This window comes from Pteronotus mesoamericanus, unplaced genomic scaffold, assembly GCF_021234165.1.
Source record: "Pteronotus mesoamericanus isolate MK-2021 breed Mesoamerican mustached bat unplaced genomic scaffold, CSHL_Meso_final scaffold_167, whole genome shotgun sequence".
Taxonomy (NCBI): domain Eukaryota; kingdom Metazoa; phylum Chordata; class Mammalia; order Chiroptera; family Mormoopidae; genus Pteronotus; species Pteronotus mesoamericanus.
The window spans coordinates 15,069,061-15,090,522 of NW_026555308.1; the positions used below are offsets into that span (position 1 = coordinate 15,069,061).

A 21,462-nucleotide genomic window follows, 5' to 3' on the forward strand; every position below is an offset into this window, starting at 1 on the left:
AACTTCAGGAAACAATATTTGACTGGATACCGTAAATCTAATTTAAATCTAAAGAGATCTCTACATAAATATAATCAAGTTAGTAAATATGTTTCTCACAGATATGAGCTAGAAATTTTGAAACTGCTTATATTATTCCAAAATTGAACAAAGAAGTAACTATATTGTAGATAATGACAGCCAACAATTTCTTTACTGTCCAAGAAGGAAGCTACCAATGAGGAAAGAAGGAAAACTAAAATGATCCTATGTAGCTTTGTACATATGTACCTTTGATAAAACCAAAAAGTAAAATACTTATTTTGAAAAAGTAAAAAACTAATAAAGTAAAATGGAAAGAAAGAGAAAGAGCTCCCCAGACAAGAAAAAGATGGTGGAGTTCATCACCATCAAACCAGTGTTACAAGAAATGTTAAGGGGACTTAAGAAGAAGGGGGAAAAAAGAAGATAAATGTAAATAATAAAATAGCAATAACTATGTACCTATCAGCAATCACTTTATTATTTTTTAAATTTTTTACTTATTCACTTTTAGAGAGAGGAAAAAGGAGAGAGAAAGAGGGAGAGAAACATCAATGTATGTGAGAAACATCAAGCAGTTGCCTCTCACACACCCCCAACTGGGGACCTGGCCCACAACCCAGGGATGTGCCCTGTCTGGAAATTGAACCAGCAACCTTTCGGTTTGCAGTCCAGCACTCAATCCACTGAGCCACACCATCCAGGGCAGTAATCACTTTAAATGTAAATGGATTAAATGCTCCAGTCAGACATAGGGTGACTGAATGAATAATAAAACAAGACCCATACGTATGCTGCCTGCCGGAGACACACTTCAGATCGAAAGACAGAGAGACTGAAAGTAAAGGGATGAGAGAAGACTTTCATGCAAATGGGAAGTAAATAAAAGCTCGGGTATTAATAATTGCATGAGACTAAATAGACTTTAAAACAAAGGTTATAGGCAGCAGAAAGTGGTGGCATGAAAATGGAGACAAATGTATTTGAACAATTAAAATATAAAAATAAAACAAAGGTTATAACAAGAGACAAAGAAGGAAATTTCATAATGATAAAGGGGTCAATCCAACAAGAGAATATAAACTTGATAAACATTTATGTGGCCAGTGTAGGAGCACCTGAATATATAAAGCAAATAATGATGAACATAAAGTGAAAGACTGACAGCAATACAGTAATTTTAGGGGACTATAACACCCCATTAACATCAATGGATCTTCCAGACAGAAAATCAACAAAGAAACAGAGGATGTAAATAACACCTTAGACCAGATGGATGTAGTTGATATTTATAGAACATTTCATTCCCAAAGAGTAAAATATAGATTTTTTTTTTCAAGTGCATATGGACATTTTCCAGGATATACCACAAAACAAGTTAGTTTTAGGCCATAAAACAAGGTTCAATAAATTTAAGAAGACCAAGGATCTTCTCTGATCACAATGATATGAAACTAGAAATTAATTACAAGGGGGAAAAAACCACAAACACAAGGAGGCTAAATGCAATTCTAAACAATGAATGGGTTGACAATGAGATAAAGGAAGAAATCAAAATATATCTTGAGAATCAATAACCCAAAATATATGGGATACAGTTAAAGCAGTCCCAAGAGGGCAATTCATAGCAATACAGGCCTACCTCAAGAAACAAGAAAAATCTCAAACAATTTAACCCTATACCTAAAGAAGCTAGACAAAGAACAACAAACAAATACCAAATTGAACAGTGGAATGAAATAAAGATTACAGCAAAAATAAATGAAATACATTCTATAAAAACAACACAAAAGATCAATGAAACCAAGAACTAGTTCTTTCAAAAGATAAACAGGACTGATAAACCTTTAACTAGATTCATCAAGGAAAAAGAGAAAGGACCCAAATAAATAGAATTAGAAATGAAAGAGAAGTGATAACTGACAGAAATACAAAGGATTATTATAAACTACTACAGAACATGTATAAGGAACCCATGGACAAAGCCAAAGTGGGGAAGGATTGAGGGTGGGAGGGGCCAGGGAAAGTGGTGGCAGAAAAATGGAGACAAATGTATTTGAACAATAAAAAATAATAATAAATTTTTAAAAAGAAAAAACCTACTATAAACATGCCATCAAATTGGACAGTCTAGAAGAATGGATAAATCCCTAGAAACATACAATCTTCCAAGACTGAATCAAGAAGAAACAGAAAATCTGAACATACCAACTACTATTAACAAAATTGAGTAAGTAATTTTTAAAAACTCATAACAAATCAAAGTCCTAGACCAGATAGTTTTATAGGTGAATTTTACCAAGCTATTCCAAAAAAATTCAACTGGAGGGATGTCTCCCAAGCTCATTTTATGAGGCCAGCTTTACTCTGATTTCAAAACCAGACAAATATATTTCAAAAAAGAAAATTATAGGCCAGTATCTCTGATGAATGTAGATGCAAAAATTCTCAACAAAATATTAGCAAACTGAATTCAGCAATATATTCAAAACATCATACAGCAGATCCAAGATGGTGACAGAGTACATAGAAGCAACACTCACCTCCTCCCAGGACCAAACTGGAATTACAACTAAAATATAGAACAATCACCCTTAATAATCAACTGAAGACTAGCTGAAGTCTTATAACCAACAAGTTACGGAAGAAGCTAGATCAAGACAGATAGGAAGGACAGAGACATGAAAAGGTCTGCCCCTGCTTCTGTGGGCAGAAGCTGAGATTCTGGAGGGATATCTAAGCTGCAGTGGTCCCCTCTGAGAAGAGCAGGGTCTCAACCCCAACCCAAACTCCCCTGACCAGACCACCAGAGCTTGGTACAGGTACCCACATAATAACACCTGGCTGTGCAAAACAGCAGGGGATCTGTTTGCCAGGAAGAGATGGGGGTCTGCACAAAATCTAGTTCACAGTCACTCATCCTGAATTCTGGCAGAGGAAAGATGGAGCAGACTAGATGATGACATGAGGGGAGACTGGGGTTTGATGCTCTTGGGAGCAATCTGAAGTGACAGCCGCCGGAATCCCTGTCACTCCCCTACACCACAGAAACTATCTTTCTTGTGTAGAGCACTCCCTTCCTGTGGCATCAGCTTGAGGGAATGCAATAGCCCCACACTCTGGACCTGCAGAGCTTGCACTCTGCTGAGGAGTCAGCTCTCTGGGCTGGGGTGTAGAGGTCTGGGCAGACTCAGGGGGTATCAGTGACTGAGTTGTGTGGTTTTGGGGTGAGACCATTCCTCCCACCTTCCTGTGAACCTGACTGGCACCTCCCCCACATAGGAGATCCACTAGCCCCACCCTCAGGGCTCCCAGTGGCTTGACCCTCACTCCTTGTGTCTGTGTACTACCAAGGTCTGGGCAGAATCTGAAAAAGACTTGAGTTGTGTGGCTCTGGGATGGGGGCTACTACCCCAAACTTTCCCCAAGCTTGACCAACACATCCCCCTCATGGGAGATCCACTAGTCCCATCCTCCTGATTCCTCACAGCCCTGCCCTGCTGAGATTGGTCTCCCAGGAAGAATCTGGGACAGACTAAGCTTTGTGGCTCTAAGACAGAGAATAATTTTTCTTTGCACACCCATCGAGTGCAGAGCCCTCCCTTCACACAGTCAAAGCTTGGTTGGTTTAGGCCTGATAAACTATGCTTGCCTCACACTAATGACTCCCTGAAACCTAGCACCAGCAAAGGTATGTGAGCAACCAGTAGGTGGCAACTAAACTTGGTATACCCTGGGACATTTGCCAAGTTACCTCAGACCCAGCACTAGCATGAGATTGAGCCTTTATTAATCTGGTGAACACCACTTACCCTTAACTGTTGACTCACTGAGAACCTACCTCATGCAAATCCGGTATCACCATTGGCTAATTCAGTGACTGAATGTAACAGGCAGGTGGAGGAAGGAGGAGGTCGATCTCAAGGTATCTTGGGACTTTTGCTAACATGTCCGTGGCCCCAGTGTAGGTAAAAGCCAGCATTGGTGTAAAGTGTAATCCTTCTCACACACACTCAAGCCCAGTAGAGGCAGCCACAATCTGTGGATTGCTTTATAGCTTCAAACAGGTACCCAGGGCCAGTCATAGTTAGTATCTGACATTGATCTGCACCAGAGTCCCTCACAAAAGGCCTGGGAACCAACACATCCAGTGGCCAGCTTAAGACAACATCAGAGCAGGATCCAATTAGATTCACAGGTGGCATATCAAAAGAGAAATCTTGGCAGGCACCAGACCCTGCTGAGGCAAAATCCTCTTCATGTGGTCAGCACCTCCACAGCACCTCATACACTGTGGTTAGGATTGACTCACAATTAGCCAGCCTGAAGGTTGACCTCATGCACAGGTAAGTGGACCAGTAGCAATCAAGACTCAGTTGTAGTAGGAGCACACACATAACCCACACAAGGGACATTCCTGGAGCATCCAGCTGAGGTGATCAAGGAGATTGTACTACTGGATTCCACAGGACAGTTACTACCAAACACCACCCTCCCAAAAGAGGGAGTCAGCAGATCTACCTAATACATAGGAACAAACACAAAGAGACAACCAAATGGGGAGACAAAGAAACATCCCCCAAATAAAAGAACAGGAGAAATCTCCAGGAAAAGGGAAAAAAGCTAAATGAAATGGAAATAAATTTATTAGATATAGAGTTCAAAAAAAATGGTTATAAGGATGCTCAGGGAATTTAGTGAGTACAAAAACATGAAAAAGGACATAGAAACTATGTTAATAAACCAGTCAGAAATGAAGAATATAATACCTGAAATGAGTACACTAGAAGGAATGAACAGTAAGTTGTATGAAGCAGAGGATCGAATCAGTGATTTGAAAGGCAAGAGAGCAGAAACATCCAGTAAGAGCAGCAAAAAGAAAAAAGAATTGCTAAAAGTGAGGATAGTTTGAGGGATCTTTGGAACAACATAAAATGTAACACATCCACATCATAGGGGTACCAGAAAGAGAAGAGAGAGCGCAAGGGATTGAGAACATATTTGAAGAAATAATGACTGGAAACTTCCCTAAACTGGTGAAGGAAAAAGACACACAAGTCCAGAAAGTGCAGAGAGTCCCAAATAAGATGAACACAAAGAGGCCCACACCAAGACATATCATAATTAAAATGATAAAGGTTAAAGACAAAAAGAGAATCTTAAAAGCAACAAGAGAAAGACAGTGACGTACAAAGGAGCTCTCATAAGACTGACAGCTGATATTAAAAACAAATATTTCAAGCCAGAAAGGATTGGCATGAAATATACAAAGTGATGAAAAGCAAGGACCTGCAATATAGACTACATTACCCAGCAAGGCTATCATTTAAAATGGAGGGAGAAATAAAGAGCTTTAAAGATAATAAAAAAACTAAAGGAATTCATTACCACCAAACAGTTATTACAAGAAACATTAAAGAGTTTTTAAAAAGAAGGAAAAATAGAAAAATAAAACACAAAGTTATAAAGAATAAAATGGCAATAAATACATACTTAAAATAATCACTTTAAAAGTAAATTACTTAAATGCACCAGTCAAAAGACATAGGATAGCTGAATGGGTAAGAAAACAAGACCCATATATATGCTGTCTACAAGTGGTCCACCTCAGGACAAAAGATACACACAAACTAAAAGTAAAGGGATTAAAAAAGATATTTCATGCCTATGGAAATGACCCCAACGTAAGAGCACCTAAATATATAAAGCAGATCTTGATGGATGTAAGGGAGAAAATGTCAGAAATACCGTCAAAGCAGGGGATTTTAACACCATATTGATATCAATGGATAGATATATCACACATATAGATATTGGCCATTTATGACACACTAAGTCATATGCATTTAATTGATATCTTCAGAGCATTTCACCCCAAAGAAGCAGAGTATATGTTTTTTTCAAGTGCAAATAGAACATGTTCTAGAATAGTCCACATGTTAGGACAAAAAACAAGTCTCAAATATAAGATTGAAATCATATCAAGCATCATCTCTGATCATAATGCTATGCAACTAGAAATCAATCACAAGAAAAAAAAACTGAAAAACACACAAACACATAGAGCTGAAATAACATGTTTCTAAACAATGAATGGGTTAACAATGAGATCAAAGAGAAATCAAAATATACCTTGAAATATATGAAAGTGAGAACACAACAACCCAAAGTGTATGGGACACAGTGTAAGCAGTCCCAAGAGGGAAATTCATAGCATCACAGGACTACTTCAAGAAACAAGAAAAATCTCAAACACACAATGTAACAATAAACTTAAAGTAACTAGAAACAGAACAACAAACAAAGCCCAACATGAGTAGAAGGAAGGACATAATAAAGAAGAGAACAAAAATAAAATTGAGTTTAAAAAAAAAAGATGAATGAAACCAACAGATGGTTCTTTCAAAAGATAAACAAGATTGAAAAACCTTTAACCAGACTCATCAAGAAAAAAGAAAGACTCAAGTAAATAAAATCAGAAATGAAAGAGAAGTAACAAATGACACCAAAGAAATACAAATGATTGTAAGAAAATATTATGAACAAGTATATGCCAACAAATTGGACAATCTGGATGAAATGGATAAATTCCTAGAAACACACAATATCAGGAAAATCATACAATCTGACTAGACAGATTAAAACTAGAAAAATTGAACTGTAATTAAAAAACTCCCAACTAACAAAAGTCCTTGACCAGATGGCCTCACAGGTGATTTTAACCAAACAAAAAAGAAGAGGTTAGGGGTAGAGATTTAGCAAAACAGAAAAAAAGAGAGAACTCATGGACACACACAACAGGGTGGAGATTTTGGGGGGTAGGTGGTGGGTGTAGGTGGAAGAGCATATGGGGGTATAAATGGTAATGGAAAAAATGCAATAAAATATATGCCATGAAATTGCGGGGGGGCGGGGGGTAAGCATTCAAAGAATGAACACCTATCCCTCTCAAACTATTCCAGAAAATCTAAGAGAAGGAAAACTGCCAAGCTCATTTTACAAAGCCATCGTTATCCTAATTGTGAAACCAGACAAAGACACTCTAAAGAAAGAAAATTGTAGGTCAGTATCCTTGATGAAAATACATGCTAACATCCCCAAAAAATATATTAAAAACTGGATCTAGCAATACATTAAAAAGATCATACAGATAAACAGGGATTTATTCTGAGGATGCAAGATTGGTACAATATCTGCAAATAAATAGATACACCACATAAACAAATGAAGTTTAAAAACCACATGATCATATCAATAGATGCAGAAACAGCATTTGATAAAATCCAGCACCCATTTATGATAAAAAACAAAACAAAACATTCAGCCTAGTGGAAATAGAGGGATATACCTCAACATAATAAAGGACAAATGTGACAAATCTATAGCCGGTGGGCAAAAACTAAAAGAATTTTCCTTAAGATCAATAATGACACATGGATGTCCACTCACCAGTCTCATTTAGTATAGTAGTGGAAATCCTAGCCACAGCAATCAGAGAAGAAGGAAAAATAAAAGGCATCCAAGTGAGAAAGGAATAAATAAAACTCTCATTATTTGCAGTTGACATGGTACTGTATATAGGGAACCCTAAAGATTACACACACACACACACACACACACACACACACACACACACACTAGAATGGATAAATGAATTCAGTAAAGTAGCAGGTTATAAAATTAGTATCCAGTGATCAGTTATATTTTTATATACCAATAATGAACTATCAGAAAGAAAAACTAAGAAAACAATACCATTCATAATTGCATCAAAAACTAATAAAACACCTGGGAATAAGTTTAACCAAGGATGTAAAAGACCTGTACTTGGAAAATTATAAGGCACTGAAGAAAGAAATTGAAGAAGATACAAATAAGTGGAAGCACATACCATGGTCATGGATAGGAAGAATTAATGTCATTAAAATGTCCATACTACCCAAAGCAACCTATAGATTCAATGCAATTCCTAGCAAGATACCAATGATGTATTTCACAGAACTAGAACAAATATTCCAAAAATGTATATGGAATCACAAAAGACCCCAAACAGCAATGGCGATCTTGAGAAAGAAGAACAAAGATGGAGGAATCACTCTACCTAATATCAAACTATACTCTGAGGCCATAGTAATCAAAACAACATAATACTGGCATAAAAAACAGACATATAGATCAATGGCACAGAACGGAGTGCCCAGAAATAAACCCATGCCATTAAGGTCAATTAATATTTGACAGAGGAGGCAAAAACATACACTGGGCTGTTTATTCAGTAAATGCCCTTGGGAAAATTGGACAGATACATCCAGAAAAATGAAACTAGACCACCTCACACCACACACAAGAATAAATTCAAAATGGATTAAAGACTGAAATATTAGACCCGAAACCATAAAAATCTAGAAGAAAACATAGGCAGTAAAATATGATGATAATCTAATGGGGTTTTCTTTATAGGTGTATTACTTTGATGTATTGTTATATTCTGTTTGCTAATATTTTGTTGAGGATTTTAGCATCTATGTTCATCACGGATATTGGCCTATAATTTTCTTTCTTTGTAGTGCCTGTATTTGGTTTTGGAATTAGGATAATGCTGGCCTCATAAAATGAGTTAGGGAGTTTTTCTTTCTCTTGAATTTTTTGGAATAGTTTGAGGAGCAAAAGTGTTCGTTCTCAGAAAGTTTGGTAAAATTCACCTGTGAAGCCATCTGGCCCAGGACTTTTGTTTGTCAGGAGGGTTTTTTTTTTTAAATTACTAATGCTTCAGTTTCACGAGTTGTAATCTGTCTCTTCAGATTCTGATTCTTCCTGATTTTGGGGGGGAGATAGTATGTTTTTAGGAATTTATCAGCTTCATCTGGGTTGTCCAATTTTGGGGAATATGGTTGTTCGTAATATTTTCTTACAATCCTTTTTCTTTCTTTGGTGTCACTTGTTACCTCTCCTATTTCATTTGTGATGTTATTTATTTGGGTCCTCTCTTTTTTTCTAGATGAGTCTTGTTAAAGATTTGTCAGTCTTGTTTATCATTTCAAAGAACCAGCTGTTGGTTTTATCAATCTTTTGTATTTTTTTAGCCTCTATTTCATTTATTTCTGCTGTCATCTTTATTATTTCCTTCTACTCACTTTGGGTTTTGTTGTTCTTTTTCTAGTTCCTAGAAAAAAAATGTGTAAAATTAGTAAAAAGTTAGATTGTTTATTTGAAAAAAAATTTTTTTGAGATCTATTTGTAATTCCATGAATTTCCCTCTTAGTACTGCTGGTGCTGTGTCCCATACATTTTGGGTTGTTGTGTTCTCATTTTCATTTGTTTCAAGATATCTTTTGATTTCTTCCTTGATCTCATTGTTAACCCAGTCATTGTTTAATAACATGTTATTCAGCTTCCATATCTTTGTGTATTTTTCAGTTTTTTTCCTGTGATTGATTTCCAGTTGCATAACATTATGGTCAGAAAAGATGCTTGATATGATTTCAATCTTCTTATATTTGAGACTTGTTTTTTGTCCTAACATGTGGACTCTTCTACAGCATGTTATATGTGCACTTGAAAAAAACATATATTCTACTTCTTTGGGGTGAAGTGCTCTTAAGATATCAATAAAATTCATATCACCTCGTGTGTTATATATAAGGCCACCATTTCCTTCTTGATTTTCTGTGTGATATATCTATCCATTGATATCAATGTGGTGTTAAAATTCCCTACTTTGACAGTATTTCTGACAGTCTCTCCCTTGTGTCCATCAAGATTTACTTTACGTATTTAGGTGCTCTTATGTTGGGTTCATTTCCATTTGCATGAAATATCTTTTTTAATCCCTTTACTTTTAGTTTGTGTGTGTGTCTGTCATAGTGAGATGGGTCTCTTGAAGACTGCATATATATGGATCTTGTTTTCTTGTCCATTCAGCTACCCTTTGATTGTAGCATTTAAGCCATATACATTTGAAGTGACCACTGATAGGTATGTATTTGTTACTATGTTAACTATTTTCCTCTGTTTTTTTATTTTTCTTTTTAATGTAAGATTTCATTTATTTTTAGAGACAGGGGAAGATGAGAAAGAAAGGGAGAGAAACATGGATGTGTGACAGATACATTGATTGGTTGCCTCTTGCATGCCATCAAGTGAGAACTGGCTCAAAACCCAGATATGTGCCCTGACAGAGAATCAAACTGGCAACCTTTCAGTTTACAGGCCAGCACTCAATCCACTGAGCCACACCAGCCGGGGTTCTTCTGCTTTTTAAAGAAAACCTTTTGACATTTGTTGCGCTATTGGTTTGGTGGTAGCGAACTTCTTTAGCTATTTCTTGTCTGGGAATCTCCTTGTTTCTCTTTTGATTTTAAATGATAGCCTTGCTGGATAAAGTAGCATTGGTTGTAGGTCCTCGCTTTTCATCACTTTGAATATTTCATATTCCCTTCTGGCCTGAAATGTTTCTGTTGAGAAATTAAATGATAGCTTTATCAGAGCTTCCTTGTGGATAACTAGTTGATTTTCTTTTATGCTTTTAAGAGTCCCTCCTTGTCTTTAATCTTTACTCTTTTACTTATGATGTGTCTTGGTGTGGGCCTCTTTAAGTGCATCTTGTTTGGGATTCTCTGTGCTTCCTGGACATGTGTGTCTTTTTTCTTCACCAGGTTAGGGAATTTTCCTGTCATTATTTCTTCAAATGGGTTCTTGAACCCTTGCTCTCTCTCTTCTGATATTGCTGTGATGTGGGTGTTGCTACACTTCTTGTCCCAAAGGTTCCTTAAACTATCCTCATTTTTAAAAATTATTTTTGCTGCTCTGATAGGGTATTTTTTTCTACCTAGCCTTCCAAATCGTAATTTGATCTTCTGCTTCATCTAACCTATTGTTTATTCCTCCCATTGTATTATTTATTTCAGATATTGCATTCTTTATTTTTGACTGGTCTTTTTTTATGTTTTCTATGTCTCTTTTCATGCTGTTGAGCATCCTTATAATCACTACTTTGAGCTCTGTGTCTGATACAGTGCCTGCCTCCATTTCATTTAGCTCTTCTGGAGAAATCTCTTGTTTTTTCATTTGGTACCTGTTTGTTTGTCATCCCATTTTGGCTGCCTCTTTGTGTTTATTTCTATGTATTAGGTGGATCTGCGCAGACTGTGGTGCACACCTATGTTAGACACCTTCTGTAACTGGTCCTGGGCAACCTGTTTGGAGCAATCATGACCTATAGCTTGTGGCTCACTCTGCTGGGTCTGAGTTCATGCAGAATGGACCAAACTGTGCACTAAGGCCAGCTTTTACCAGCACTATGCCTGGGGGTAGTGGCAAGCAAAAGTCTCAAAGCACCCAGAAATCCACCTCTGCCTGCAGGCTGTTTATTAGGCTTAATTACTGGAAGAATGTCTGGCTGTACTCCTCAGCAAGGCTTAAGCTCCACAGGGTAGGGTGAGAGCAATACCTCCTGTGGGACTATTGTCGTCCGCCCCCACCCCCACCCCGAGACTGATGCGACTTGGATGGGAGTGCTTTGCCTGAGAAAGATGGCTTCTGTAGTACAGGTGGATGACTAAGCTCAGGGACTCTGGTGGCTGACCCTTCAGCTCTCTTCCCAGAGCCAGCAACCCCAGACTCTCCTCATGCAGCTATAGTCTGCTTTGCCCTCCCTCCACCAGAACCCAGGTTAAGTGACTGCAGACGAAATTGTGTGTTGTCCCTTTACTAGGGTGTCTGTGTCTATAGGTGTCTCGCCCCAGCAGACAGACAACCCTACTGCTTTTCACAACCAAAGTTATGTGGGCACCTTTCCATTCTGTGTGCTCAAGGCTGGGGAACCTGTCTTGGGGTTTAGACCTCCATACTTCTCAGGGGTACCCCACAGCCACTGAAATATCCATCCAGAACTTCAGCTGCCACCCATGAGAATCCTGCCAGCCCTCTTGTGCCTTCGCACTTCCTATCAGTCTTGTGGTGATATGATTTCTTCTGTAAGTCCTTGGTTATAAGGGTTCTCTCCAGCTAGTCTTCAGTTAGTTATTCAGGATGATTTTTTATAATTTAGTTGTAATTTCAGCTTGGTCCTGGAAGGAGGTTAGGGTAGCTTCCACCTATTCCCCTGCCATTTTGGATCCCTCTCTTAAAGTGCTTTTAAGTTTCTCCTGAAAGTCCTGCATCTTGTAAATTGGTTGTAAAATGTTAGATTCATGTCATGTCTTGGGCAGTGAATGGCTTCCTTAATTAACAGGGCCGTTCTACTAGAACTGCAGTTTCTTTTTAATTGCTTCTCAGAAATGGATTCATTTTTTATTTTTAAGTATATTTTATTGATTATGCTTTCACAGTTGTCCCAATTTTTTTCTCCCCTTTATCCTTCTCTACCCTGCACCATCCCCCACCAGCATTTCCCCCAACCCCCTGGCTTAGTTCATGTCCATGGATTGTACATATAAGCTCTTTGGTTTCTCCATTTCCTATACTATTCTTTGTGTGGGTTGTGTGTGTATTTATTATATATATAATTGTTGTTCAAGTACAGTTGTCTCCATTTTCCTGCCACCACTTTCTCCCACCCTTAATACTACCCCCTTTAGCTTTGTCCATGAGTCCTCCTATATTATTCTTAACCACCCCCTATTTTGTGCCTACCAATTATGCTTCTTATTCCCTGTACCTTTTCTCCCCCCATTCTCCCTCTCCCACTGATAACCCTCCATGTGGTCTCCATTTCTGTGATTCTGTTCCTGTTCTAATTGTTTGCTTAGTTGTTGTTTTTTTTTAGATTCAATCATTGATAGTTGTGAGTTTGTTGTAATTTTACTGTTCATAGTTCTTGATCCTCTTCTTTTTTCTTAGATAAATCCCTTTAACATTTCCTATAATAAGGGCTTGGTGATGATGGGCTCCTTTAACTTTACCTTATCTGGGAAGCACTTTATCTGCCCTTCCATTTTAAATGATAGCTATGCTGGATAGAGTAATTTTGGGTGTAGGTCCTTGCACTTCATGACTTTGAATACTACTTTCCAACCCCTTATTGCCTGCAAGATTTCTTTTGAGAAATCAGCTGAGAGTCTTATGAGAACTCATTTGTAGGTAACTGTCTCCTTTTCTCTTTTAAGATTCTCTCTTTATAGACTAGGGTGGGAGGCTTTGGGGAGAGAACTGACAGAGTAGCCGGTGGGACCCCATTGCTGACTCATCCCCCATATAGCAGCAGTCATCTTGCTCAGGCAGACCACTCCCCTGAGCAGCAACACTGTGAGAGGACACAATAGTCACCGCCCCCATGAGGGACGTGGCCCTGGCCCGGTAGTGCTAAAGCCTGAGGGCTGAGTAGAGTGGCAGCCACAGATAGTAGATCCCTGGCTAAAGGGGGTGCAGAGTAGTCCAGAGGCACTTGACGAGAGACTGTATATGGAGGCTTTGGGAAGACAATGTAGAGATTAGCTGGCAGGATACTGGTGTTGACTTTAGCCTCATACAGAAGCAGCCATCTAGCTGAGACAGACCACTCCCCTGAATGGCAGCACTGTGAGAGGACACAATAACCCCAACCCCAGGAAGGACTCCGCCCTGCCCCGCGGTGTCTAAGCCGGCCTGCTGAGTGAAGACTGACTAGATTAACAACTGAAGAAGGCGGCCACAGACAGTAGATTCCTGGAATTCTCAAACAGACTGCCTAAGGTCAGACATTGTCAACATCTGACATCATCAGAGGCGATCAAGACAGGAAAAGCAGTGGTCTCCTACCATAGAATTTTACACCACAAACTCAGGAAATCAAGACAGATCAATTGAAGAAGCAGAAGCAAAAAGAAGAGTCTCACAAATAATGGGAAGAGAAAGAAACAACCCCCAGTTGAAGGTAAAGGAGGAATCCCCAGAAAGAGATCTACATGAAATAGAGGCAAGTGAACTCTCAGATACTGAGTACAGAACAACGGTTCTAAGGAAGCTCAGTGAGCTCAGAGAGAATGACAAAAAGCTACAGGGAAACTACGAGGAACTTACTGCAAACTATATCAGCATGAAAAAAGGACATAGAAACTATCAATAAGGAAAAAGAGATAAGAAATAAGAAATGAAGAATACAATTTCTGAATTGAAGAACACAGTGGAAGGAATCAAAAGCAGGCTAGCAGAAGGAGAGGAATGAATCAGTGAGCTGAAGGATAAGGTAGGAAGAAGCTCCCAGGAGGAGCAAGAAAATGAAAAAAGACTAAAAAAGAATGATGAGGCATTCTGGGAAATGCAGGACAACCTGAAACATAATAATATCCGTATAATAGGGATACCAGAAGGAGAAGAAGAGGAGCAAGGGATAGAGAACCTGTTTGAAAAAGTAATGTTGGAAAACTTCCCTAACTTGAGGAGAGAAAAAGTCACACAAGTCCAGGAAGCACACAGGGTCCCACTCAAGAGGAACCCAATGAGGCCTACTCCAAGACACATCATCATTAAAATGGTAACTATCAAAGACAAAGAGAGAATCCTAAAGGCAGCAAGGGGTAAAGAGGTAGTAACATATAAGGGAGCCCCGGTACAGCTAGTAGCTGACTCCTCAACAGAAACACCACAAGCCAGAAGGGAATGGCAAGAAGTACTCCAAGTCATGAAAAGCAAAGGCCTGCAACCAAGACTGCTGTACCCAGCAAGACTTTCAATTAAAACGGAAGGCGAAATATGGAGTTTCCCTGACAAAAGTAAGCTAAAAGAATACAACTTCACCAAACCAGCATTGCAAAATATGCTAAAGGGCCTGCTTTAAGAAGATGAAGAAAAAGAGTTTATGAATACCCAGTTCCTTTCACAGTCACCAATACTTGATATTACCAATATTTTTAATACTTATTAATCTGATTGTGACAATGATGTGTTATTTTAATTGTTACTTTATTATTTGTTGAAACTAAACCTGTTTTTGTACATTTCTTGCCTATTTCTATTATTTATAAAAAGCTTTAAATGACTTTCCGGTTTTCTTTTTCCATTTTTTGACTAAATGTTTGTAGAATTTCCCCCCTTGCCCCCTCAGAAAAACAACAAAAACTATTAACCCTTTTTTAGCTGTGTTGCAAATACTTTCCTGTTCTATTACTTGTCCTTTAACTTTCTCTATGTATATTACTGTATAGTCTTAAATGTTTACTCTGGTCATATTATCAATATTTTACTTTATAGCTTCTGGGTTTGAATATTTTACTTCAGGGTAAGAAAAATATTATTTTGTATCTTCTCCCAAAACTCCTCAGATTTTACATATTGATTTTTAACTCACCTTAATATTTTTTGTATCATGTGTGAAATAGGGTTCTCTATTTGTTTTATTTCAAGTAATAGTGGTCCATGCACTTTATTTGTTGAATAAGCCTTATTTTCCCCATTGATTTGAAATATGAATTTAATCATATATTACACTGTTAGATATATGCATCTGTTTGTAGAGTGCTCGTCTTATGTCATTGATCTACTTGATTATTTCTGTGCTGGTGTCATGTTGTTTTAATTGCTGAGACTTTATAAAAGATTTAAAATTTGTAATATTTTATAATGGATTTTGACATTTAAAAAATAAATAACATCAATCTGCATTTTTTAGAAAGAAAGAAAGAAAGAACTCCTACCTTTTGCGAAAACATGGATGGAACTGGAAAATACCATGCTAAGTGAATAAAGCCAGTTGGTGAAAGAAAAATACCATGTGACCTCACCTATAAGAGGAACCTAATCAACAAAAGAAACAAATGAGCAAAATAGAACCAAAGACTTGGAAATAAATAACAAACTGGCAGTGACCAGAGGGGAGAGGGGAGGAGGATAATGGGGGAAATAAGGGGAAGGGGAAAGCAAAGAAACATGAATAGAGGACTCATGGGCACAGACAATGGGGAGGGGCAGGGGAGGGGTGCGCAATGGGGAAAAAGGGGAGACAACTGTAACTGAACAACAATAATTTTTTTTAAAAAATAATTCCACATCATACTGTGCTCTATCTTCATGAATGAACAGTTCATATTCTATTTACAGACTGTAGATCCACAGATGACTGAAACAACTGGATATCTTCTGCTTATTCTGGTGCATGTCATTACAGGTGCCCAACCTGAAATTGTATCTTACAGGATCCCTGCCAGGTGACAGATTTGAAATCGTAGTGAAGTATGTACATGATGGATTGATGGTTTTGGTAAAAATAAAAATAAAAAAGTAATAGCCACCTTGAATAAGGCAGTATTCTGAGAGTGGCTGGCTGCCTCTTGGAAGCAGAAATCATTCTTGTGGCTATCCACTGGCTTCTGGGACTCTCCTCAGAGATGAGCTTTCTTTAATACTTGGGAGTGACTATTCCCCATAAGGCACTAAAAAATCAGCTTTCCAGGATTGATGAAGATACTGAAGCTATTAGTACTGGTATATTTCCTGACTGTCCTGCTAGAAGTGAACAAAGCTTTGGTGACATTACAACTTAAGAACTGCACACTGTAGTAATCCTAGTGGAGAACTTCATCTGGGTACTCAAAAAAGAAGGTGAACATTATGAAAAAATGAAGAGTAAAATCTCCTTTGTATATTAGAGGGATCATCTTAAAGAGAACAGAGGAGAGATCTCTGGAGTTTGAGCTTGGGGCTGAATTTATCCCCTTACAGAGTAAGAATAAGCCCTCAGTAGAGGTTCTCTGTATCACCTCATCTCAGTGGTTACCATCTCCCTCTCAGAATCACATGAAGATTTTAGAATTTAAAATGCTGTTGCCCACACCATTAAAAAAAATTTTTTTTTTATTTACTGATTTTTAGAGAGAAACATTGATTTCTTGTTCCAGTAGTTCATGCATTCACGTGTTACTTCTTGTATATGTGTTCTCATATGAACCCACAACCTTGGTATATGGAACGGCACTCTAATCAATTTAGCTACACAGCCAGGGCCCCACACCAATTTTGATAAAATTGAATTTAACAAAATCTCTGGTAATGGGGGCTGAACATTCGCATCTTTTTAAAATTCCCCAAGTATGAAGTTAGGGCTAAAAATCACCAAGGTCTCTTGAACTTTTCTTATACGCCACAATAAGTGGAGTTGTACCATAGAAGAGAGAAGTCCTGCTTTGAATTCGTCAATGTAATAGAGGAGTAAGAATGTCACAGTTAAGTCATCCAACCTTTAAAGCTTATGTCTTTGAGGACTTCTCTCTAAACTGTCTGCCATCCTAACACAAAGCAAAAGCTCCAAGTTTTAGGTTCAGCCTTAATACCATGTATTGACAAGATGCTTTTTCTCTTCTTTTTCCCAGTTATGCCTTCTCAGAATGCTATACTTTTTAATGAAATGAACATGGAAAAGAAGGAAATGAATGATGGATCACACATAGTCAAGTACCAGGTAAGTTTAGTTTTTCTCTTTTCTAAAATGCTAATATAGTTCTCAGAAGGTGAGCACTGCTTTTTTTTTCAATTCTCAGAAGTGCTAAGCCCCAAAATTCCAAAGCCCTTGAAACTCTTGTGACAGATGATAATTTCTATTGGATGTTTCTCATTCACCTTATATACCCCTTTATAGCACCTTTCCTCTCCAGCATTTTTACCAGTCAAGTACTCATGTTGGTGCTGGATGTTGTAAAGGAGACAAAAAAAGGCCATGGACTGTCATATAATCACCCTTCCCTTAAACAGCTCAACAGAATTCAAACAACACTGTAAGCAATGAGTGATGCCCAGGTCACTATGACCGCTTGGAGCTAATGGCATTATTATGCCTGGGGACATCTGCTGCCACAAGTTAATTTTTATCCAGAACCTGTTATATCTTTTCCAAAACTAGTTCAAGCCTGTTGTTACAAGCCTGTAATTTGATTAAGTATTATGTAAACCGAAAAGATGTAACTATTTGTTTCTATGAAAACTAGTTGGATGTTTTGGGAAGATTAAGTAAATGCTATTTTTAAAAAATTGCTATCGAATTAAGTATGAGGAAAACTGTAAAACACTGGTGGGGAAATCATAAAAATCTCAGAGGATTCTACACCTACATTATTTCCTGTCATTTGCTTGTTCCACTTTAATAAAACAGAAACTGATGCATTATGGATATGAACACTCAATCATTAGAATCACTCATGTAAAAAAGCTTAGCTTTACATCAAAAGTTGAGCCAATGAATATACATGTATATATTTTAAATTAAAATAAAGTTTTTCGTATCTTTTATGGATCTCTAACCAGAGTTTTGCTTAACACACCAGATACCAGTCTTAGTTGCTTCATGTAGGAGGATTTCTATTATTCCAAATTCTATGGAGTGATCATTATATGTACAAAGCAAATAAACTCATTGGAGGAGATTTTAAAAAGTCTACCTCACAAAATATTCAAAAAGTATAGGTATAATGTTGGATGCTGCAATGCATGCGAAAGACAACAAATACAAGAGGTACACAGAAAAGGGATTAATCTGATTGAGACTGGAGGGATGAGGGAAGGCTTCATTAAGAAGGTAGAGTTTGAATTTGTGCTGATATCAGATAGGGCTTAGATATGAGAGAAAGCTGAACCATTGTAGACAGGAAATAAAACTTGAGCAAGAGCTGGGACAATAAGGAGACCGTCAGCTAGGGCTAAGCATTTATTTGGTACATTAGTGCTTTGGGATCCTTGGTCTGCAAGGAATAGATTCATTCAGTTTATTCTTTTTTTTTATTGAATTTTTAGAGAGATTTTTTTAGAGCAAAACCTTGATTTGTTGTTTCACTTATTTATGCATTCATTGATTGACTCTTGTATGTACCCTGACAGCAAATGAACCCACAACCTTGGCATATCAAGATGATGCTCTAACCAACTGAGCAACCTGTCCAGGGCATTATTCAGTTTACTCTTAATTGTAAGGCTCCCCACAGACAGGAGTAAAAAGGCATTGGGAACTAATTTGGCACATGTGCCTCTTGGCATTCTAGCCAGAGGAGTTTATTTTAATCTTCCAGAACCATTTATTGTGTTAAGAAAGAAGATGATTCATTCATTCAACAAATATTTTTTGAGCAGCTACTCTGTCAGAGATTATGCTTGGCATTAAATATACATCAATGAGCAAAACAGGTATGGTCCTAAACCCAGGTTCCTTACAGTCTGACAGAGACAGATGTTCAGCAAATATGCTAATAAAATTAAGATGTGTATTATACAAAATAAAGACTAAGGTGCTGTGAATGTGCATTAGGGAATCAGGGAAGAACTCTCTGGGGAAGCAAAATTTAACATGAGATGTGAAGGACATATAGAAGTAATAAAAGGAAGTGGAAAAGCACTTTAGGCATGTGGTAAATAAACATCAAGGATAAAAACCATGGGTATATTTGAGAAATTAAAAGAAGGCCAGTGTGGTTGGAGTGGAGGGAAGAAACATACAGGGGCCAAGTATGCAGCATCTTTGGCCGTTAAAAGTTTATGTTTTATTCTAAGTGCAGTGAAAATCCTTTGAGGGAACTTAGGCAAGATAGTAACATAATAAGTGACTGAATTCCACTTTAACAAATCACCCTGGTGCGCACTATGTGATAAATGAACTTGTGAGAGGCAAGAATAAAAAGGGGAGAGAACTACCTAGGTAGCTATCACAGTATTCTAGATGACAGAAAATAGTAGCTTAAAACTAGAAGATGGAGACAAATAGGTGGGTTTGAGAGCTTTGCTTTGGGAAATAGCAGATATTAGTAAGAAGGGTAAAGGTAAAGGAAGAAAAAAGATGATTTCAAAAAAAATGTTTCCCAGGAAATGGTAGGGTAATGGTGAGTCAGACCATATTACTCCTGCTCAAAATGTGTGGCCCCTTGTTTAACTCAGAGTAAAAGCCAAAGTCCTTATGATGGCCCAAGTAGGTGCTACGGACTGCAGAATCTGGACCTTTCTGACTTTCTCATTTACGTTTCCCCTTGCTCACTACACTCTACCCACTCTGGCCTCATCCTTCTTCTTTGAATATGCTACACACGCTATTGCTTTACGGCCTTTGTACTAATAACTTTTCAAGTCTTTCCTCAAATGTCACCTCTTCAGTGACATCTTTTCAATATTGTTATTTAATTATTTAAATAATATGAGAGCTTTCCTGTTAACAAATTGTAAAAAGCTGAAAAGCAAACATTGTTTTATGCATGTTTGTACTGTATTTTGCTGTGTATGATGCGGACCCACTTTTTTTATGCATTATACACAGGATTATTATACCCATGGTATGTAATCATTATACCCATGTATTATGTGCACCCTTATTTTTCCCTCAAAAATTTGGGCAAAAAAGTGTGCATTATACATGGTAAAATACAGTATATCTGTCTTGAAAGATGGTAGAAAGACAGGTAATAATTGTTGTTTCAAAACTTATGACCTCAATTGCTCAGAGGTCTGAAGACTCTTAGCACAACAGCTTAAACATCCTAACCTCCATACAGTATTAATATATATAGTTACATTTAGAAATGTAGAGGGAGTTTGTGTGTGTGTGTGTGTGTGTGTATGTGCATATGTATGTGTGTTCATGTATACATATATCATTTATATACATACCTCTGTCTTCCAGATACAACCACTGAGAGGGCCTAGAAGCAATGATACTCCAGTAGCATTGAACATACCTCATGCCCAGTTCTTGGTTCCTAAGTGCCATTCTCCATTAAAAGAAAGCAGACATAGCCACTCAGTATTTGACCAACAGTGCAGAACATGACATATTGCAACCCTGTAGATACTCTGGAAGAAGAGTCACTCAGTATTTGACCATTAAAAGGAACCAGGGAACCTTGGAGAAGTGACTGACTCCAGGCTTAGGGCCGAAAAGCACAAGATAAAATTTTGTTGTTGTTGTTGTTTATTAAAAATTACTAGCATTTTAAATATATTTTAATGAGAACACTTTCTTACCATCTTTAAATAAAACTGATATGCACTTTTTAATCTGAAACAGCTCTGGCATTAGGACTTAATTGCTTCCTGGTCCATGGGGCTTAGATGCCACGGCAGTACTAACTCTCCAGGGCTCTTGAGGCAGGTGTGAGCCATGTCCTCCTCTTTTGGAAGTCCTTGTGGCAACCTCAGGGGCTTGATTCTTATCAAATGTTTAACAACTTTCAGTTTCGCATTCACTGAAGGGATGTTCTTGTGAACTTGAGGAGTATGAGCTTTTTCTAATCCAAGCATCTTTATTACATCTTTTTCCCAATATAGATATCTTTTTACACTTTTTATTTTGGTAACAATATGCAGTTTATGAGGGTGCTGTGGATCCCCACCATATTTTTCATGATCTTCAGGTGAAGGCTGAAATACTTTATCTGGAATTCTTGACTTGGTGAATTTATGACAAATCCAATCTGTACAAATGAGAGACTTCATACCTTTTGTCACAGTACATAGTTTGCCTGGGGGCCTCTGAACTATTGAGCACAAAATCCTGGGCAT

General features: G+C 37.8%; 1 protein-coding gene across 1 annotated transcript; it reads right to left on the minus strand.

Annotated features, from left to right (window-relative positions):
- Window positions 1–20,953: 20,953 nt before the first annotated feature.
- Window positions 20,954–21,462, minus strand: LOC129083730 (39S ribosomal protein L30, mitochondrial-like). The gene has a single exon (XM_054589658.1). It carries the CDS (start codon window positions 21,460–21,462, stop codon window positions 20,977–20,979), a length of 486 nt encoding a protein of 161 aa, XP_054445633.1. The 3' UTR covers window positions 20,954–20,976.

Excerpts from the sequence above, each read along its gene's own strand:
- LOC129083730 (XM_054589658.1), bottom strand. The coding sequence starts at position 21,462 with ATGCCCAGGATTTTGTGCTCAATAGTTCAGAGGCCCCCAGGCAAACTA.